Genomic DNA, 20,711 nt, shown 5'->3' with positions numbered 1-20,711 from the left:
GCAGCAACCGCCAAGTCCAGAAGTTGACGCAGCATGGCATGCGCTAACCTCCGGTTATCCATTTTTGATAACAGAGGACGACATGCGCATCCTTGGCAAAGATCCAGACCGCTATATCAGTGTCCCCCAAAGCTTCGGCTACAGCGAAAAGAAGTTCATCACCCGATTCGCGCATCCACATAACATTCACTGCCTCGATCACATCCGGAAGCGCCTTTACCGTGATTATTACGGATACCCAAAGTAAGTTGTAGCCGCGCAAATTGCATGTGAGATATACACTGACTCCGTATCTTCACATTTGTAGCGATACAATGGATTGGATCCATACCGAGCACTGTCTCCACGCCTTGGTGGATCATTTGACGTGCTACGTCCAGTACGATGTTCTCAACTACATGTGGGTCGAAGGAGAGCCAGCGGCGGAACCTGAGCTCACCTACAATCGTCAATGTCAAGATCTGGACGCGCTGCTACGCTGGAGCAAAGATAACCGTGTCGACAAAGATTTGCGAGTATACTATATTCAGCCGGCTGCGGGTGATAAGATCTTTCCCGCAGACGCAGAGTTCCGCAATATCGAAAACGAGTACGACCAGAACAACCCCGACCGACCGTCAATGGAGGATCGACGAAAGACTTACCAGAAAGCCTACCAAGATGCGATAAGCTATTGGGAAACAACAGGAGAAGTGCCGATCGAGGAACGACCTTGGTAGTAAATATTACTTCTATCACTTGAAGATACCGGGGATTTGGTTTCAAAGATCTTGCTATCGGACGAAATTGGGATATGCACTGTTAGTATGGAGGCAGTGTTTCGTCACTTACACAGGTATGGGCACTGTATTCACACTCCCCTACTGTGTGGTATGATCTGTTCAGGCATCACCTCCAGTCAGCCATCAGGAATGCGAGTTTGAGGTGGGTGTGATCGCCAAATTCCGAGTTATCAGCACTGGCGATATCTAGTCAGCTCTGATGTAGCATCCAGCTTGGCCCATTATTTCATCATCACTATGAATTTATTACCTCTACTCTCTCTTTTTGGTGAATGATATTGTAGGCGGACGCAATTTAGTACAAGCTCCGCGTACTGCATGCGGCGCAGGATATGCGGCGTGCGACATGCGTCATGCGTCATGCGGACTACACCGGGTTCCGCCGATTCGACCGCGAAATATCGTGCGCTGCGATCGCGCAAGCTGAAGAGTGTCTGCCCAAGCGAACTTGGGCGTGCGCGCATTGCGAAAGAACCGGACAAGGAGACAAGCCGCTCTTCCAATGCTAGCTATTGTTGCCTGGTGGGCCCGGCCAGTAGCGAGCGAGTTGCATGACGAGTCGGATGCATCTACGGCCTTTACGTCGACGATGGCTATCTCCGGTCTGGCCCAACTTTTCGCCGACTACATGAAATGCGGCCGAGGGTGGGCGCGCATTATTTTCCTCTTTCGCGAATACAATATAGCTCCTATTTAGGCCGCTTGAGTTAGTCTAGACGCGTGTATATATCCAATGTCTCGCCTGTCGCTTCCGTCTCGCATCATACGAAGGCTACTCAGTGAATCGCGAAACTACCAGGTTTGGGGGAAACGTCAGCCCTTTTGGCAAAAACCACACTTTGCTCGGACGCTCAAGATGAGTTCAATAGGTGGTGCAAGTATTGGCGTAGGTCTCTACGCCGTGGTAAGCAATCCAGCACAGATTGCTGCGAAACCCGAGGAAGCCGATGAAAAGAGACATCACCTGAAGAACGGCAAGGGGTTTACGAACCCGTGGGATAGCTATATCGAGTCAAGTGCTTGGGAACTGCAAATCAAGGGTATGCTCTGGTAAGTCCGGCATACGGGAATTTTATGAAGACTTTACAAGTTGCGAACTAACACTCCGTGGTAGGCGCAAGATTACCGGTCAAGCCCACAATCCAGACACCTCGCCACCGACAGTACCAGTCCACAAACCAATGTTCCTTCCCTCCCGAGAGACACCACGACTTCGTGCAACATGGCTCGGTCACGCATGCTACTATATAGAGTTCCCGAGCGGCTTTCGTGTTCTCTTTGACCCGGTCTTTGAAGAATGCTGTGCACCGTTCACTATAAAGAGCCTTAAACGCTACACGCCCCCTCCATGTGAGATTGAAGATCTACCAATTGTCGACGCAGTAGTTATAAGCCACAATCACTACGATCACTTAAGCTACCCAACAATCCAGCGCTTGAAAAAGAAATTCCCCGAGGCGCATTTCTTTGCGCCCCTAGGAAATAAAGAGTGGTTTGAGAAGAGCGGGGTTACGAAAGTCACAGAATTGGATTGGTGGGAGAGTAGAGATGTCAAGTTGGAGGAATTGTCGCAAAAGGGGGGTAGGGCTGGCTCTGTTTCTGTGAGTTCGGTGGACATGGGCAAGACTAGTGGTATTACAGCAACGATTGGTGCGCTGCCTTGTCAGCATATCAGTGCAAGGACGCCCTTCGACAAGGCCAAGACGCTCTGGGCAAGCTGGAGTGTGGAATCTGGCGGAGCGAAGGTCTACTTTGCTGGGTACGTCTGCTTTGTACCACACTCATGACTCATTCTTTATGCTGACCCTACCCAGTGACACAGGCTACCGCACGGTTCCGGCTAGCATTCCAACCACAGAAGACGACTACTCGGCTGCGTACTCGCACTTACCCACTTGCCCGGCTTTCTCACAGATCGGTCAACATCGCGGCCCCTTCGATCTCGGTCTTATCCCTATTGGCGCCTACGAACCTCGTTGGATGTTCAGTAACGTGCATGCTAGCCCCAAAGATGCGGTCAACATCTTCGTGGACACTAAATGCAGGAGAGCGCTAGGCATGCATTGGGGTACTTGGGTGTTGACTGAGGAAGAGGTCATGGCACCGCCAAAGGAGCTGCAAGAGGCTTGTGAGTGGAAGGGGATCAAGGGAGGCAAAGAAGGTTTTGGGGTTTGCGACATCGGGGAGAGTACTGAGTTCGAGTCCGGACAGGCTACAAGAAACTAAATGTGAAAGCGGCCGACACGATCGAGTTGTGGAAAATCCAACTGCGTAGTTTGAAGGACAAGGCGTTGGGTCAGCTGGGTACATGAGTATGCACGTAATGTATATATTTTTGACTTCACGACGTGCATTCTACACCTATATGTTATGATCCGTGTCCACTTTCATGCGTATAATTATCGCAGGGCTTTCCTTCAATATCTACTAAATCTTTGATGGGTTCTACTCAGAACCTCAAGTTTCCTGAGTTTTCTGCAAGATGACCTTGATCATTTCATTCCCTAACTTGGTCGCCTCCGGGAACCTCGGTTCGAAGTATCTCTGGATCTCCTCAAACTTCTCCCGGTAGCCATCAAAGTTACCCAGACTGACACGCGAGCTCCAGTCCCGGGCGGCAAAGGTGAACTCCAGGTCGTCGGCCCGGAACGTGTTGTCGTCGATGGCCGTGTCGATGGCTTCCTCGAGGAGCGTGGGGTTGCAGAAGAGGTACTCTGTAATACCGAGCCACATGCGCGAGGGCTGAATGTGTGTTAGTGGATAAGAATTTGGAAGAGTAATGTAAAGAGGAAAGAAAACTGGGGACCTACAGGCGTCGAACAGATCATGTGGTCGTAGGGGACTATGCCTAGCTTCCACCAGCAGTCTACCATGGCGAGTAGACTGAGATGGTTGTTTTTGAGTTTCTTCTCTGGGATTGTGCCTAAAGCGAATCGGTCAAGCAAGTCATCTCGAAGGAGCAGCTTCTTGCCATCCTCGTTATCGCCAAACACAGCCTTGCGAGCGGTATGCACACGTTCACGGAGCTCGTCCCGCTGCCCTGCGAGCATGAGCTTGAACAGCTCGGTCACAGATTCGGCATACTGCTTAATCTGCTTCTTCGCGTCTGGGTTGAGGATCGCAAGACCTGCATAGACGTGCCACTTATTAGAGTAGATGCGGAGGGTAATGTTCATCTTGACGTTCTCAATACCACCGACGTAGCGCGAGCTGTCCCACGGGAATTGGTTGTTCGCGAACCATGCACCGCCCATACTGAGGAAAGCGGCATGAGTAACAGCTTGTGTGTCCGCTGTAATGCGATCATGCTGCTCGGCGGAAAGATAGACGTGCTTGGACCCGAGGCAGGACATAACATTCTCCACGAACGCAAAGTCAGCATCCGAGGCGCGATACTTGATCAGCACCAGTGGCTGCCCTTTCGGGTCTATGCCTGGCCCGTGGAGGGAGTGCACGGAGACAATGCTGACGTCTTTAGGAAGGTGTTTGTCAAAAGCCTCCATCTCCGGGGCCTTGCATGAGGTCTGACCACCGACTATTGCGCCGACCTTTGTAGCTGAACGTAGGCTCGAGTCAGTAACAACACTGATCCGTGACAGGAGACGGCATACATGGGCCGAAGGTCTTAACAACCGCGTCGATGTTCTTCGCCTCGACGCTGTATATGATGAAGTCGCTGCAACGAGACACAAGATGACCACTTTGCATGATCTCAACTCTGGGCTGGCGCAGTCTCAGTATGCGTTCGTTCATTGATATATAAAAGCGCTATCCTACAAAGTCCCGAAACTCTGCCACTAATGTATCAAACTTGTCTGGAAGATCGCAGGCGTGAACCCTTCAACGAGAGCATGTCAGCGCGTTCGACGGAGAGGAATCAATCTGTGAGCCACTGGTCAGCAAAGTTCGCGCCATAGTAATGAACAATGCGATGTAGTTGGTCGTAGTTCAGAGGTGTATAAAATAAGGTAGCGAGAATTCACATCATGGACGGCAACATGCCCAATTACTGCAAACCAAGACGGCAGCAGTGTGGACATGCGCCGTACTCGAGCCAAATGCACTCACGGTCATCATAACGGGGGAGGGGAGGATGAGAGAGTGAAGGACTTACCATTTGCAGAAGACACTGGAGCTCCGAAGCTATCAGTCGCGAGTGCACTCACTTCCAGCCAGCTGTGCTCAGCCGGCGGGCGTACATCTTGCCCATGTCGCCCATGCCGATAATACCGACGCTCTTGCGATCGTCCATGGCTGCTGTTGTGTCGCACGCTCTTGTGCGTGAGTGAAGTGGAGGAAGTCAGCCCATTGCAAAGCGATGGAGAGACTGCAGGTCGCTTGCGGCAGCCAAAGAAAAGTCAAGTAGGCGGCTTGGCGCGCTAAGCACGGCGTTTTGGTTGCTCCGACACCCGCGAACAAGCGAAATTCCACCTCCCACGACCGAAAGTTCGACTCGATCGCCGACAGTGTTACGAACCGCCAGTCACGTCAAGAAACCCATATTACCGCCAACATGCCTCCCAAGCAGAAGGTTGCCCGCGCTCCCCAGGAGAACATCCAGCTCGGACCCCAGGTCCGCGAGGTGCGTGCCCAGCAGACATTGGAAATCGCGACGACATGGACTGACAGCAGCGCAGGGTGAGCTTGTCTTCGGTGTCGCCCGTATCTTCGCTTCATTCAACGACACCTTCGTCCACATCACCGATCTTTCTGGCCGCGAAACCATCTCCCGTGTCACCGGTGTAAGTGCAGCCATACCGATTGCATGCGACAGCCGCTGACCAGTACGAAAGGGCATGAAGGTCAAGGCCGACCGTGACGAGAGCTCTCCCTACGCCGCCATGTTGGCAGCCCAGGACGTTGCTGCCCGCTGCAAGGGTAAGATGATTGGAATGGATAATCTGGAACGGGAACAGGAGCTAACATATGCAGAACTCGGTATCACCGCTCTCCACGTCAAGATCCGTGCCACCGGTGGTAACGGCACCAAGACCCCCGGCCCCGGTGCCCAGTCCGCCCTCCGCGCTCTTGCCCGTGCTGGTATGCGCATCGGACGTATCGAGGACGTTACTCCCACCCCATCCGACTCCACCAGGAGGAAGGGTGGTCGCCGTGGTCGTCGTCTCTGAGCATGTGCGCAAATCATTGGCTCAGTGGTGGAATATGGCATGGCATGGTATGCACGATTTATGGTTTCATGACCACAATCAAATAAAGTCGCGGGGAACGGCGAATCGCCTGGTCTCCTTGTTGTACTTGGCTTCTCCTACGAGATAGTCAAGCTAAATCAACAGAACCCTTTTTAGTTCGAAAAGAGTTCCCGACAATCAAGTGCTTACTGCTGTGTTGATTATGAGGTTTACACATTACGATTACGACTGCTTTGGGTATTACGTGACGGACAATATCAAATGTCGACGACTTGGATAGGATTGCCCAACTTGCCTGTATTTCCACACGTCTGGGCTGCATTGACCATGATAGTATTTGGACTCTGCCCGCCCCACACGCGATCCCAGAGCAGCTCTCGCATGCCACGGTACGCGACCCTGACTACATTCCACCAAAGCTTTGGATTCAGGATACCTCGCGTCCACTTGGACTTGATTGAAAGCCCTCGCACATATGCATCGTGAGCTCTGTCCCACCAAACTACAGTTTGCCCTGCGCCCCAATGCACATGGCCGAAGACGTGTAGTGTTGGCTTCACTCGCCTGACCTCAGCAAGGAGGTGCTCGCAGCCGATCCCCGTCGGCAGGGACAGATCCAGATGGTATTTCGGCGGTGTATGTGTGACCAATATATCGATATCTTCAGGCACAGTTTCTGACCACGCGTCTCGACCCCTTTCATACTGGAAGGCATGCACGTTCATGTCTCCACACGCTGGTATATGTGGTGCGCCGTAGATTCGTATCCTTCTCTGACCTGGCTCCGCTGCGAGCAAGGGTGTGGTAACATCCATCTGATCGCCGTCTTTAGGCTCAACCTTGATCGTTAGGCTCAACCGTCGGTGCTGCAGGTAGTGTACCCTCTTCCAATTGAGCCTTCCAGTCCTGTGCTGTTCGGACAGCGATGGTCGTGTCCTTGGATCCAGAAAAGTATCATGGTTCCCACTGATCACTACAATCTCTCTATGCGGGAGCGAGCTCAGCCAGTCTATTTGTTTCTGTATTTCCGCCACACTTCCGTCATTCGTCATGTCACCAGCGTGGATGAGCAGATCGCCTTCCGGTACATCTTCCGGTATCAAATTGTGCGTATCGGATATGCAAACGACTCGAATGGGTGGGCGTTGTAGAGGCTTCGGGGTTGAGCGCAGACATGTGATAAGGTGGTATGCATGGTAGAGGAGTAGCTTGACGGGAGCTCGGAAGAAGAGGGCGACGAAGGGCGTTGGCTCGAACTCTGATGCGGGGCGATACCAAGGATTCAGATGCTCGAGAAGCATTTCCGGGGGGCCAGATGCCCGTCGTAGCTCTGGTGACCGGTTCGCCTGTCACTGGTTTGGTGGTGAGCAAATGGGTGGCAGCATGCGACGCGTCGACCAGGGTCCATGTTCGCGTGGCTTCTTAGCGTGGCTGTGCGGGCCGCGGCTTTCCTCGAGGCATACACCCGACAGCCTATCACCTCCAGGTGATGTCTCTGCTGCACCTAACGAGTTCAGCAGAACGCTCCTCAGCCACGATTGCAGCCTTCGTCATGTATCGCAAAACGCCATCGCGCTGTTACCCTTACCGGACCCCACTATTCCAGCCTCCTGGATTGGTCTGGGACGTGATGACGGCCTTCAGCTCGAGGCCACGGGGCAGTGTTGGTTACAGATCAGGTTGCGCGCCTGCATCGCGGCGTGCTATGCTCTCATGTCGCCATGAAGGTTTGGTAGAAATATCGCTGCTTACCCTTGAGTAATTCTCCAAGTCTGCGTTCATCTCATTGCTTTCCTCTCTCGGCGAGACCGTCCAGCTGTCCCTTTCAAAGGTTACTCCGAACAGCCTTGGAGATGGCAGAGTTGGCTATCGGAGGTGTATCCTTCTTCTTCCAGGTGTTTGCGGGATGTATCCAAGGTTGGCATACCCATTGACCTACGCCTGAAGATGCATTAATAATCTTGATTAGGTTACGAACTGATCGCAGATGCTTGTCATCTTCGCAAAGACTGCCAAGCGCTTCTGGTCAACTTCAAAGTGGAAGAACATCGACTTCTCAACTGGGCAAAGCTTGTACAGCTCGATTATCGAGACGACAAACTGGTCCTGAATCACATGTCGAAAGGCCTCATTATCAACATCATGGAGCAACAACAAAAGCTTCTCTTCTCATTCGGCCGACTAGACAAGAAGTACGAGAGACTTACAGAGCCTCTCCTAGAGGAAGCAGCTGAAGCATTCGTCCTACAAAATTTTGATCGCCTGATCGAAGACGATACCAACGGCTCTGGTGAAGGGAATGCAAGGTCTGTCCGGTTCCCGCCTACTGACGAGCTGGTAAAAATGTCCCTCAAATTCGTGCAACAGTTCAAGGATGTACCAAAGAGGCTCAAATGGGCTGTATTCGATCACCTCAAGATGGAGAAGCTAATCGCGAGACTGGCCGACTTCAACGACAAGATGCACGAAGCGCTCGACAAAGCTCAAGTAGACCTGCTCATCGATATGCAGACGCGTACAAATGACCAAATAGTCTTGCTGAACAGGACGATGTCGCACATGGTTCAAATCTACCAATCCCAGCAATCAGAACAGATTGGCTTTCGAAGGGCTTATTCACTGATAGAGATGGAAGATTCCGAATACGATGGTATGATGGACAGTGGTGCCGTCGCAGCTCGTGGTGCCGCCCGTCAGCCTCTTGCTGCTTTAGCCCAGCAAAACTTCATTCACCTTGCTATCGAAGACTCTCACGAAGATCTTACCACAAGCTATGCAGAAAAGATCAACATGCCAGATCTTCCAAAGGACATTCGTGATACCCAGCTCCAGTACATGGACATACGCCCTAAGCTAGGCAGTCAATTTCCCCTGGAGATTGATGAAGGTGTACGCACGGAGGCATACTACAAGAACACACCTGTGTGGATAGAATGGAAATCACCCGATACCACGGGTCCCATGCAGCAGGATGGTGCTGTGGACGCCAAGATCCACGCTCGCGTCAAGAAACTGGCCGCCTTACTCAGTAAGCACAACAGAACAGTCCGGTTTAGAGCACCCTTCTGCCGAGGCTACTTTATCGACGAGGACGAAGGACGTTTCGGGCTAGTCTTCGAAAAGCCCGCGTCCGTCCCGGCGGACACTGAACCGACATCTCTACACGCACTCATCGCAAACCCCGAGAACGATATACCTTCGCTCACTGACCGTATCACACTCATGAGACTTCTTACCGAGACAGTTGAACGTCTCCATGCGGTGGATTGGCTTCACAAGGGCCTACGCTCGGCCAACATCCTCCTCTTTCCGAAGAAGGGAGGAAGAGTTGAAAACGGTCAGGTCACGCACGGCGAGGTCAACTACGCGGATCCTCTGATTAGTGGTTTCGACTATTCTCGTCCGGCAACCAGCGATGATATGACTGAACGTCCTCTTGACAATCCCGCTGCAGACATCTATCGTCATCCGTCTGTACAGCATAGAGGAAACCGCGAAGATGCCGGCGGTCGTGAGTCTTACAAGAAGTCTTTCGACCTTTACTCGCTCGGTATCGTACTGCTGGAGATCGCTTACTGGAAAACCATTGACCGGATTCTGTCTATCGATCTTGAAAAGGCGCGGCCTAAGCATACGTGGGCTGTGGAGAAAAGGTTACTACAGACGGAACCACAACATCTACGGGGCGTGAAGAGTTATCTAGGTAACACGGTGGAGGGTGTTATCAGGGCTTGTTTGCAAGGGCCTACCGCGTTTGATCTCGATGAGAATGCAGATGAGAAGAGAGAGGTTGTTGCTGCCCAGTTACAGGAGGCATTTGGAGAAAAGGTCGTGAAGAAGTTGGCGTGTATGAAGGGCCTTTAGGCATTTTCTCTCTCATTGATCGCTAGGACACCATGAACATATCTGACCCATGCTTGTTACGTCTATGCCCCATCATGAAATGATGTGAATGCGCTTGATCATACATGTGCTCCGGTGTGCTTGTCTCTTGTCGCTGTTGTAGTCAACATGTGAAGCTAGACTGGCATGTTCGGCGGCGAGATGCACAGTACTCTTTGGGACCTGCAACAAACAAGGTTCTGGTTTAGGGGTTGAGAGTTGTCATTGTATCGAAGAGGATCCTCCAATGCCGCTATTTCATCCATCGTCAATCATATATATGTCCATGAGCAGTCGCCCATGATGCCATCCATCGCTCCGCAACTCGGTTATGCAAATATCCCTAAAGTACAAACAGGCTCGAATCGAAGGCGCTTTACATTCCGTGCTTCTTCAGGTACTCGCCGAGCTCAACTACGGAGTTGAAGGCGTTGGGAGTCTGGATGGTGTCAGGGTGGTGGGCGATGATAACGGCTTGGGTAGTCTTGAAAGCGACGATGCCCTCTTTTCCCTGGGGTTGTTGTCAGTGCTTGAACACTTCATGGTGGGCAATGTCTGGCACCTACCTTCTTCGCCTTGAGCGAGTCGTCGCTTGCCTCGATGGTCATGTACTTGACACCGTTGACCTTGACACCTTCCGAGATGACCTTCTTGGGCTCTGACTTGTCGTTGAAGGATTTGGCGATGGCAGCCCTTTCCTCGGCGGACAGCTGTAATTGGTCAACACCAATCTATTGTTTATGCGCCACCGGAGCTTTGATTCTGGAGTGCTCGCTGTGTCCGGCGCGTATTGTATCGGACGACTTACCGAGAAGTCGGCGGAGGCGGCCCAGGCAGTCGAGCCCTCGATGTCGCAGATGAGGGCCTTGTCGATGTTACCAGTGCCGACGAGGCTGTGATAACGTTAGTCATGGACAGGTGATAGATTGGGAGGCTTGATGTACCTGGTGTCAACGTATTCTGCGCCCAAAGTTAGCCAGGACCTTCCAAACTCGACGCCTCGAGCTGCTCACCTTGCCAGGACATGGTTGCGGAGGGTTGATGTGCGTGCTGTGGAAGCTTGTGGTGATGGGAAGATGAAGAGGGATGCGGCGAAGTAGATGCAGGTACTTTTGACTAAGCAGAGCAAGAGGGTAAATGCGGTGAGGGTGTTAAAGGCTGCGTTGTTGGGCTAAAGTTGCGATTTGATAGTGGGGCTGTTTTGACCCCGCCTCTCGCGATGAAATCTAACGGACGCAATTCACTCCTCCAATTCCAGCACGCAAACCTCTGAGCTTCTAATCTGACGACCCGTCACGCGTCCTCCTTGCGCTATCATGCAGCTGCTTACTTGGTGGTGGTCACCACTGCCCTCGATGCCTAACGCGACGGCACTGAGCGCGCCGCATTTAGCTATGCCCACCGCGATACCCGCCTAGTATCCGCCGCGCTCTGGGGTCGAGGACGGATAGCGGGTCAGAGTGCTGGCAATTCAGCAGTCGCTCCAACAGTCACGCAAGAGCGGACACTGGAACCGTCCATGTCCAGGTCCTTCACACGTCTACTATTTAACCCGTCTCTGGCCTGTTTGGAAGCAAACGTTGAAATTGCAGACATGGCAAATCGAGCTCCGCGGCAGATATGAAAACGTATTAGCTGGAGTTTGAGGGACACCTTGTGCAATTTGTACAAGCTGGCGATTCAATTCTCTTCCCACATTGCCGATCTATTCCCTGTCGTGGCCCTTGACTATGTGATGGCTGTTTGCGAACACGTCCCGCTAGTCACGTGCCAGCGCTAAGACGAGCTTGAAGCTTGGAGCTACCATCCAAAAGTTACGTCGCGTTAGACATGACCAACAAAGTAACTACAAGCCCAACCACCGAGTGTACATTGAAGAGCACGCAATAGGACACTGCTACGACTGAAATTGCGCGACAGCCAAGACATGCCATCTCGTTCTCCATCTCCCGCACGCTCGCGCACGCGCAGCCCTTCTCGCGACCCGTCGCACACAACATCACCCAGCCGCCCTCGGTCAGCGCAGTCAGGCTCGCCGCGCCGCTCCGTCACCCCTCGCTCGCCTACACGGTCTCGTTCAATTACTCGATCGCGCTCGCCGACATCACCGTCTCCACGGCGCAATGGGCGACGGAGCTACACACCAGAAAGCAGATCGCGCTCGAGAGGTAGAAGTTATTCCCGGAGTTTGACTCCAAGAGATCGGTCGCCAGCACCTAGAAGCGCAAAGGTAAGCATACTCCCTGTGCTAGACGCAACTTTCAGAGCTGCCTTGCCTCAGCCTTCCTGCACCAGCACGCTGACCCACCAACAGATCGTAGTTGAAGCCTTGACCAGGAACGTCAAAGAAGACCACGTGCGGGAGATATTCGGAAGGTACGGTGTCATCAAGGAACTCACCATGCCCATGAACCCCACCTGTATGTTTCGCCCTACCTCCCCACAGAGCAGGACTGACTATTGAACAGTCAACATCAATCGCGGCATAGCCTACATTCTCTACGAGGAGATCGACGACGCCGAACGCGCAATCGCGAAGATGCACGACGCACAATTAGATGGAGCCAAGATCCAAGTTTCCATTGTCCTTCCCCGCCGTCGTTTCTCACAGACACCTCCGCCCGCGCGTAGAGGCCCGCCGCCAAGCGACGACTACGAAGGTGGCTATGGGCGCGGTGGACGGGGACCGAGGGGCGGAGGCCCACCTGGCGCGTACAGGCCACCACCTATGGATGGCCGTTATCGATCTCCACCGCGTCGAATGTCGCCCGATCGAGGACACTGGGGTCGGGGCAGAGGCGGAGGCGGTCGTGGTGGACGAGGGGCCTACGGAGGACGGCCACGGTCGTACACACGTTCTCGCAGCCGGTCACCACGACGAAGCCTATCGCGCTCTTCTTACAGTCGCTCGCCATCCAGAACACCACCAAGACGAAGTGGGGGAGGAGGCTATGGCAGGCGGGACAGTCCACCAAGGAGGGGAGGTCGCGCGGGTGCAGGCGGCGGAAGGAGGAGTCCAAGCTATAGCTCCTATGGCAGCGACCGGAGTCGAAGCAGAGACCGCAGATGAGAGACGCAAGATTGTCTTCATTGTCGGCTGGAAAAGCCTAGAGGCATCCGCACAGTCAAGTAGGAGCTCGGTTGGACTATTCGGTTGGCCAGACCAATGGTATACATTAATTGAAATCGGTCGCAGGCTCAGTTGGGCGAAGTCCATCTTGCCTTGAAAGAAGTTTCCTACATGCCCACGCGTCTTCGCAATCAATCAGGTCATCTTCAACTGAAATCCTGCTCCCTTCTCTTCTTCCTCTCTGCCCTTGAAAATACTACTAAAATCCACGTTGCCCTGCATGCCGGGCGCCTCTCCTCTCTTTGGCGCATTCGGACTCTTCTTCCTTCTCCTCTCCTGCCCGGCCTTGCTTGGAAACGTGGGAAACATCTCGGTCGGTTTCGGCTTGGGTTGCTCTCTGAAGTAAGGATGCTCCAGTACTTCTTTCGCTGTAGGCCTATGGTCTGGATTCAGGGATAGCAACGAAGAGAGGAGTTCAATGCCAGACGCTGTCAAGAAGGGAAATTTTGCACGGTTGAAGCCTGGGGCGTTGCGGTGGTCGCGCGGTAGCTTTAGTGATTTGGAGTTGGGCAGGCGGTAGAATTGTGGCCAAGACTTCTCTGATGGGAGACCACAAAGGGAGAAGATGAGTGAGAGCTCGTCGACCTCGTTCTTGCCTTGTAGTAACGGCTCTTTTGCAAGCAGTTCGCCGAATATACAGCCTACGCTCCACATGTCGACTTCCGTCCCGTAATCTCGAGTCCCTAGTAGAAGTTCAGGCGCACGATACCATAGCGTGACGACCAGTTGTGTGAGGGGTGCGTTCGCCGGCGGGATGTATCGTGCCATACCAAAGTCTGCAAGCTTCAGCTGGCCACGGTTGTTGAGTAGGATGTTTGATGTCTTGAGATCGCGGTGCATGATGAAGTTCTCATGCAGATAGCCGACGCCAGAGACCAACTGTCGTAACAATGTCTTGACTTCACTTGCCATGAATGGCTCACTCATGTCTTCTTGTAATGTCTTGAGGTCATGTTCGAGGAAGTCCATGACCAGGATACATTCTTGCGGGTCGTCACCAGATAGAACCTCCAGAAGATCAACGACATTGGCATGTCTGCAGCGTTGCAGGATGGAGATTTCTCGTAGTGCGGTGATAGGGAAACCGTCTTGGTTGTAGTCCATTTTGACTTTCTTGTGGGCGACCACGGAGCCTGTAGTGATGTCGCGCGCTCGTGAGACCCAGCCGTATGAGCCTTCTTCGATCTGATTGAGGGTCTCGAAGTTGGAAATATGTCGACAAGGGTTCCAAGCTCCGCCTTGAAATCGCAGGAGCTTCCTCTCGGTCTCTTCTTCTTTGGGCTTTGCGGCTCCCTCGTCATCGTCGCCTGTTGATAATCTCCTGCGCTTTGCAGGTCTCGATTCCGCCTCTTGCGTTGTTCGTGAGGCTGCTTCCGCCTCTTGATGTTTCTGAAGCTTCAGGCGTTTCTTCTCTTCTTTCTCTTTCTTCCGACGCGCTTCCTCGGCTTTGTCTGCTTCATCATTTGCCCATCGTGATGCCATAGCTCTTTCTCTTTCCTTTCTGACCAAGAGACCGACTTCCACTATTATCTATGTGCAAAGGCGTGTATTGAGGTTAAGTTGGTTTGGTTTTCCCAGAAGGACCCGGTTGGTGTGTTTCCGTGTAGATGGCGCTGGTTGGACGACCGATAGCACGTGTGAATCGTTAAATGGTGGTCATAGCTTCGTTCACGTTGGCATTCCGATCTAAACTTTCTGTAGTTCCGAACGCGCCAACGTCATGGAGCTTCGATAAACAAGACCGACATGAGGACCAAACCTCTGAACCTACTGCGGACAGCGACACAGTGTTGTCGATCGGTACCACGACAAACGTCGATCCGAATAACGAAATGTGCCTCCCGGTGGTCGTCGACTTCTGCCTCTACATCTTCCGACTCGGAACGACAATGGTCGACGCCGCTGGCGAAGACGCTGGCTGAAGCTATTACAGTATGAGTCCCCTTCCCAGTATGAAAGCAAGTCTAACATTAGCTTCAGACGACAGGTCCAATCTCGGTAGCGGCGTATATGCGACAATGCCTCACTCACCCCGATGGCGGTTACTACACAAGACAAACATCGACTGGACAGGATCAATTTGGCACAAAGGGTGACTTTGTGACATCGCCAGAGATCAGCCAGGTATTTGGCGAGCTTATTGGTATATGGCTATACGCAGAGTGGCTTGCCCAAGGAAGGAAAGACAAGGTGCAGATAATCGAGGTTGGGCCCGGACGAGGAACGCTAATGGACGATGTACTGAGGGTATGGTGCTCTGCCAATAGTAGAGAATGCGAAGCATGCTTACAGGATGGCAGACCATATCTAGTTTCAAGGCTTTCACAAATAGCATCGAGGCTATTTATCTCATCGAAGCATCACCTTACCTACAGAAACAGCAAGCAAAGTTGCTCTCTGACACCGATGATCTGAAGAAGAGCGACATTGGTCTAACCGCACAATGCAAGTACATGCCTTCCTGCAGGATCGAGTGGTGCGAAGACATCAGGCTGGTGCCAAAAGGTACGCGCTCGACTCTACTCTCTTCATCAACAGCGTACTGACAACATACACAGAGCATACGGCAGCGCCTTTCATACTAGCCCACGAGTTCTTTGATGCACTTCCAATCCACGTCTTCCAGAATATCTCTCAATCTTCGGTGCCTGCTTCATCGACCATCATCACGCCAACCGGCCCTATCAAACCCAAGCACGGCGTGACAACCCCCAAGAATACCTGGCATGAGCTGGTTGTGTCGCCAACTTCGCCGTACTCGGATATGGGCGCAAGTGGCTCTTCGCCAAAGAAAGAGGATGAAAAATTGGACTTCGAATTGACCGTTTCGAAGACACCGACGCCACACTCCTTATACCTGCCGAAGTTGTCTGATCGCTACAAGAAGCTAGAGAATACTCCAGATGCGATCATCGAGATCTCGCCTGAATCTTTTGCCTACGTATCTGACTTCGCTGTACGGATAGGCGGCAGCGCTCCTAAGCCTAGCAACACCTCAGCATCCCATACTCCCTCGAGCAGAAGTGCTCCTGTTGAGGAAAGCTTCGTAAAAGCGCAGCCGTCTGGTGCAGCTTTGATCTTGGATTATGGACCTTTGGATACTATCCCAGCGAACACTCTCCGGGGCATTCGCTCACATACCACTGTCTCGCCTTTTGCATCGCCCGGTCTGGTAGATCTCTCGGCTGATGTGGACTTTCTCGCCCTTGCAGATGCAGCTTTAGATGCTTCTCCGGGTGTTGAGGTTCACGGACCCGTTGAACAGTCTTTCTTTTTATCGACAATGGGCATTAAGGAGCGCGCTGATCGCTTACTTAAGGCTGCTAAGGATGAAGATACGCGAAGACGCTTGGAAACAGGCTGGAAGCGACTTGTCGATAGAGGGCCAAACGGCATGGGTAAAACCTACAAAGCTATGGCTATCGTGCCCTATAAGAAGCAAGGCCCAGTCCGACGGCCGATCGGGTTTGGCGGAGACATCGTTGGCTGAACAATATGATAGCTACCAAATCAACAGTTTTAGCCTTGGACATTAGGTGATGGGCGTCTGATGACTAAATACGATATGTATTCCCATACTGCGTGCCGCAGTTGATTGCATCCGATTGATCGATCGAATTTCTTCAATGTTAATTCCACTCGACTGGCTCTCACGATGGAATGATACTTCGCATAGCCATCCTACCATGATTGATGCGCGATACTTCCATCACCGGTACCCTACGTAAGAGAAAGACCATCCTATGGGTACACTCATCTTGCAAGGAAGTCTTGGTGTCTTTGAAGGACAGCATTGAGGAGAGGATTCCTTCTGATCGTAGAAGGAAAGAACAACGTCACGGATGAATGGACGAGTGCTCTGCACATCAATGATGTTAAGACAATTTACTCCTGAAAACTCCAAAAGAATAGAGTTTAAATCGTATAAGGGGGCATAAAAAGGGAAGAATCTACATAAAAAACATACTAATAAAAACCGTTAGAACACACACTGGCATCGCTAGCCCTCCGACGTCTTCCCTTGCCCAATATCATACCCACATTCAGTGCACATCCCTGAGGCACCTCGTCATCTTCAGGCTCACCCCGCTCCCAGTCCTCAATCTCATCTTCAGCAAGTTCTTCATCGATCACGTCGAAACGCGCAGAATTGAATCCTGCGTCCCCGAAAGCAGAATACATAGACTGGCGCTGCGGCTTCGGGAAGTCAGAAGCGTTGTCATCCTCATATTCAGCGAACGGTTCGGGGTCAGGATGGCTAGATAGAAGCTGTCTGTACTTCTCCACGCGCTCTTCTTGCGTCTCAATGTGGTCATAGATCGGGTTGTCGAGAGGATCTATGTATCCCGTGCGAGAGGATGGGCCGCCGGTGTAAGACGCGATCGTGTGCGCTGTGGTTGCGAGTGATCGGCGGGAGATCATTGAAGCGGGAGGATTGAGGAAAGAGTTCTCCTGCCTGGTAGAACCCGCGACTGACGGTTGTGGCACAGGCCTGCGTCTGATCTGTAATGGAGCTGGACGGTCGTCCGAATTGTGGTGCCGAGGAAGGCGAACGGTAGGGAGGCTCATGGTATCATCAGGCGTGATAGTCCTTTCTGGATTATGCGAAGCCATTGACTCGTTATAATGCCTTGACGCGTTTGTCGATGAGCGAGAAGGTATGAGTCCAGGCTGGTTTCGCAAAGCCGGATGGACATCTTCTTGGTTGTGAGGAATAGTGTATACCCGCTTACGCATACCGGGCATCTCAAAACCAAGATCCTCGGCCTGTGACTTGAGCTTAGTGTCTGGAGGCCGGGGATTAGGACCCAGTTTGGGGTCGAACAGGCTCGGAGCTGATAGTTCTTGTTCTCGCCGCCGTCTTACAGTTCTGGTCGAGGCAGAACGGCTAAAAGTGCGCTGATGAGCAGGGACGGTAGATGAACCTAAACTTTGACAGGGCATCGGACCGACGGGAGTTTTCTGCGTTCTCGTGCGGCTATGTGCACGAAGGTGGCGATGTTGCTCATGCTTCCACTGAGCCCGAAGATGTTTGAGATCCATGCCCAGATCGCATGCTCTTAACATATTGCTTTCTCCACTCGCTTTCCTGACCCAGTAACGCACGAATCGAAGACGTTTGCTCTTAGTGCTGTCCCAGCCAGCAACGCTACGGATCGCATCCATTGTCGTGAACGCCTTGCTGTTGAAGCGACCGACCATACCGGCGAACAGAGCAAAAAGAACATCCGAATCTGATCCCATCCGCGCCATCATACAAGCCGGGCATTGGTCTGCCTGATAGTGCCACTTCGATCCGCACTGAATCGGCTCATGACCAGGGGGAGCGGAAGCACCCGAACTAAAGTTGGGTTGCCACATCCGTAGCACAGGTTCTAGTTGACGGACTTTCAACTTCTGATCCGTCGTTAGAAGGCCGTGGGTCATTACAAGTGGATAGAGAAACTTGCCGATGGCGCCATCGTATTCGTGACGGATCCATTTGAAGATGTCATTGACAAGATTTTGGTTTAGGCCCTTGTGTGTCGTACACAGGTTCGTTGAGCCGAAAGAGAGCCGCGAAGCGCGTAGCCGGCTAGGAAGCCGTTGTATAGCTTCCTTGGTATGTTTACGATATAGCGCTTCCTTGCGCTCATCGCGCAAATCATTGGGAGTAGGGACATGCCGAAAAATACGGACAAGTCTCTTCATGTCGCTGTTGTGGAGCCGGCGAGTCTCTATCCTGTATAGGAATGAAGGCATCGTGAAATGTTGTGAGATGTCTTTGTGGTTGTAATGCATTGTGGGTGCCTTGTGATAGTGGTTGTGTTTGGTCTGTTGTAAACATGGAGGAATGTGGAGAGGTTAAGAACACGCACGGGACGTTTGCAATGAGACAGAGTGGTTTCATGATGCAGCGTATATTGCGAGTGATAGGGCGCGGCTGTGTAGTCTGTGAAAGTTATCAGTGTGTACATATCATAGGACAAGCGAAAGAGGAAGAAACAACTCGAACTCAATAAAGTATCAGTAGAGATACCTGCTCATATGATCTGTTGGAGTGAAAGACAGTATCGGTGAGACACTCATCAGTAAAGCAGCTAAGGCTGATTGGCACCAACGATCGAAACAGCGCAACGTGAAAAGCCGTCGCTAACGAGCGAAGGTTGTAGTATTTTGAATGGGAACTCAAATTCGATGTAATCCAACCGTCCAGCAAACGCCGTCCCAGAATCGTACAGTCCGTGAATGAATGACGACAAGATACAGGCCGTATTTCAGAAATAGCAGGAGAATATGCACCAGTGATGCAATGCAGCGGATGTGATAGAACCATCCGGAAGTTATACACCCGAGACTATACATTACCTGCTGCAACAGCATGATGTTTGTTTACACATAAAAAAAAAGTACAGATTAATGTGAGCTTTCCAACCCCAGAACATTGGCTCTCCTGCCGTGCAGGTTTTGATTGACCTTGTTCGTCAAATCTTTGAAATTTGTGCCAGCCGTTGATGAGATGCTGCTAGCCTTCTTGCGCGAGATGCGAGGTGTCGATGCGCCTTGTGGCACTACACCCTCGTCCTGTGTCAGGCCCGAGGCTGCCGCGGTCGACATGGGTACTGCGGTAGCTTCGTTCTCTTTTTCTTGGTCGACCTTCTGCTGTGCTGTAAGACGAGCACGCTCATATTTGGCAGTCACATCGCCTTTGTACATTGTCCCGCCAAGTCGGTCGAGGTATACGAAGAAGGGTTGCGAAAAGTTTGTCTTGATACCCCAGCTCTGGTGATGAATGTCGTGGTAAGCGGCATTGTTGGGGAAGATCCAGTGGATAGGGTCGTAGGGGAATGCGTAACCGCCGTGATCAAGCACTGTCTTGATGGTAGAGCCAGTGAAGAACCACATCGACTGTCGCATTGTCATGCCGGTAAGCAGATAGCTCAAGCCAGCACCCAGAGTATCGAGCGCGAATCCTTCGATCGGGTGGTTGTACAGAGCGCCGTAGGCATATGGCACATAGAGACGGTGATGCCGCGAATGGAACGTTACTATGTGGGTTAACAGAAGTCGAAGAGCATGACACGGGTTGGAACTTACCATATAACCACCTGTTCAGGTGCATGGCACGGTGCAGCATGTACTCCCACGCGTCCATGATGACTATGGCAGCACTGAATTGGATGGCAGGTATGGCATACCAGTACGCAAAGCTAGCCACGGCCATTTCCCAAGAAGCAAAGGCGGGGACGAGAGTCTGCTCGCCCGCAACTGTCGCTGTCTGCAGCAGCGCGGGGTATTTGCCACCGATGACAACGGAAGAAAGTATCGGTTGCGAGGTAGCGACCTTGGAAGCCAGCGCGATCGGGTTGACGCCTACCGCGGACAAGACGTAAGGAACCGCGCGCTGGGCAAGTCTGAGCTTCTGCGCGTACCAGGCCACATCGTACTCGGCTTTGCCGGTTGTCGGCGCCTCGTCGATTAAAGAAAGGCTGAAGGATGCGAGAATCTGAATGACTTGCTGGAGTATGACGTCGCGCAGCACTTCGTAGCGTGAAACATGGTTGCGCTTCAGAACCTCTGCTGGCGTGTGCAGCCGATACTGCGGGAAGAAGTCGTACACGTCAATGACGTGGAAAACCAGAGAGACGACCCAGTATCCGACGACAGGCAGTGCGGCTTGTATGAATGCATCGGAGACCCACGATGTGAGAGGCTGAAGGGGCTCGAGGGTGTATTCGGGAAGCGGCGGGAGGTCGTAGGACGTGATGTTTGCGCTCGCCATGGTGC

The 20,711-nt window shown here is 52.4% G+C and overlaps 11 protein-coding genes across 11 annotated transcripts; 6 read left to right on the top strand and 5 right to left on the bottom strand.

The window, feature by feature from the left end:
• Positions 1-82: 82 nt before the first annotated feature.
• J4E90_000833 (uncharacterized protein) lies at positions 83-719 on the top strand (the record flags this gene model as incomplete). The annotated part of the gene is made up of 2 exons (XM_051430426.1): positions 83-243; positions 308-719. The coding sequence occupies 2 exons, from the start codon at positions 83-85 to the stop codon at positions 717-719; spliced, it is 573 nt and encodes a 190-aa protein (XP_051295913.1).
• A 919-nt stretch (positions 720-1,638) lies between these two features.
• Positions 1,639-3,008, top strand: J4E90_000832 (uncharacterized protein; the record flags this gene model as incomplete). The annotated part of the gene is made up of 3 exons (XM_051430425.1): positions 1,639-1,832; positions 1,897-2,541; positions 2,597-3,008. The coding sequence occupies 3 exons, from the start codon at positions 1,639-1,641 to the stop codon at positions 3,006-3,008; spliced, it is 1,251 nt and encodes a 416-aa protein (XP_051295912.1).
• Positions 3,009-3,239: 231 nt separating this feature from the next.
• On the bottom strand, positions 3,240-5,034 carry J4E90_000831 (uncharacterized protein; the record flags this gene model as incomplete). The annotated part of the gene is made up of 5 exons (XM_051430424.1): positions 3,240-3,524; positions 3,593-4,338; positions 4,394-4,505; positions 4,560-4,620; positions 4,949-5,034. 5 exons carry the CDS (start codon positions 5,032-5,034, stop codon positions 3,240-3,242), a joined length of 1,290 nt encoding a protein of 429 aa, XP_051295911.1.
• A 261-nt stretch (positions 5,035-5,295) lies between these two features.
• Positions 5,296-5,911, top strand: RPS14 (ribosomal protein S14, S11; the record flags this gene model as incomplete). The annotated part of the gene is made up of 4 exons (XM_051430423.1): positions 5,296-5,364; positions 5,420-5,524; positions 5,576-5,660; positions 5,715-5,911. The coding sequence occupies 4 exons, from the start codon at positions 5,296-5,298 to the stop codon at positions 5,909-5,911; spliced, it is 456 nt and encodes a 151-aa protein (XP_051295910.1).
• Positions 5,912-6,189: 278 nt separating this feature from the next.
• J4E90_000829 (uncharacterized protein) lies at positions 6,190-7,233 on the bottom strand (the record flags this gene model as incomplete). Its single annotated transcript, XM_051430422.1, has 1 exon — positions 6,190-7,233. One exon carries the CDS (start codon positions 7,231-7,233, stop codon positions 6,190-6,192), a length of 1,044 nt encoding a protein of 347 aa, XP_051295909.1.
• Positions 7,234-7,785: 552 nt separating this feature from the next.
• J4E90_000828 (uncharacterized protein) lies at positions 7,786-9,796 on the top strand (the record flags this gene model as incomplete). Its single annotated transcript, XM_051430421.1, has 2 exons — positions 7,786-7,849; positions 7,902-9,796. 2 exons carry the CDS (start codon positions 7,786-7,788, stop codon positions 9,794-9,796), a joined length of 1,959 nt encoding a protein of 652 aa, XP_051295908.1.
• A 394-nt stretch (positions 9,797-10,190) lies between these two features.
• On the bottom strand, positions 10,191-10,840 carry J4E90_000827 (uncharacterized protein; the record flags this gene model as incomplete). The annotated part of the gene is made up of 5 exons (XM_051430420.1): positions 10,191-10,325; positions 10,381-10,524; positions 10,623-10,707; positions 10,759-10,774; positions 10,828-10,840. 5 exons carry the CDS (start codon positions 10,838-10,840, stop codon positions 10,191-10,193), a joined length of 393 nt encoding a protein of 130 aa, XP_051295907.1.
• Positions 10,841-11,937: 1,097 nt separating this feature from the next.
• J4E90_000826 (uncharacterized protein) lies at positions 11,938-12,841 on the top strand (the record flags this gene model as incomplete). The annotated part of the gene is made up of 4 exons (XM_051430419.1): positions 11,938-11,982; positions 12,129-12,234; positions 12,283-12,398; positions 12,680-12,841. 4 exons carry the CDS (start codon positions 11,938-11,940, stop codon positions 12,839-12,841), a joined length of 429 nt encoding a protein of 142 aa, XP_051295906.1.
• A 238-nt stretch (positions 12,842-13,079) lies between these two features.
• On the bottom strand, positions 13,080-14,426 carry J4E90_000825 (uncharacterized protein; the record flags this gene model as incomplete). The annotated part of the gene is made up of 1 exon (XM_051430418.1): positions 13,080-14,426. The coding sequence occupies one exon, from the start codon at positions 14,424-14,426 to the stop codon at positions 13,080-13,082; it is 1,347 nt and encodes a 448-aa protein (XP_051295905.1).
• Positions 14,427-14,690: 264 nt separating this feature from the next.
• On the top strand, positions 14,691-16,434 carry J4E90_000824 (uncharacterized protein; the record flags this gene model as incomplete). The annotated part of the gene is made up of 4 exons (XM_051430417.1): positions 14,691-14,876; positions 14,925-15,191; positions 15,245-15,449; positions 15,503-16,434. The coding sequence occupies 4 exons, from the start codon at positions 14,691-14,693 to the stop codon at positions 16,432-16,434; spliced, it is 1,590 nt and encodes a 529-aa protein (XP_051295904.1).
• Positions 16,435-19,340: 2,906 nt separating this feature from the next.
• On the bottom strand, positions 19,341-20,706 carry J4E90_000823 (uncharacterized protein; the record flags this gene model as incomplete). The annotated part of the gene is made up of 2 exons (XM_051430416.1): positions 19,341-19,972; positions 20,022-20,706. The coding sequence occupies 2 exons, from the start codon at positions 20,704-20,706 to the stop codon at positions 19,341-19,343; spliced, it is 1,317 nt and encodes a 438-aa protein (XP_051295903.1).
• Between the last annotated feature and the right edge of the window lie 5 nt (positions 20,707-20,711).

Source organism: Alternaria incomplexa (assembly GCF_024043165.1).
Source record: "Alternaria incomplexa strain BMP 0042 chromosome Unknown scaffold_1, whole genome shotgun sequence".
In the NCBI taxonomy this organism is placed as follows: Eukaryota; Fungi; Ascomycota; class Dothideomycetes; order Pleosporales; family Pleosporaceae; genus Alternaria; species Alternaria incomplexa.
This window is presented reverse-complemented; position numbering and strand designations above follow the sequence as displayed.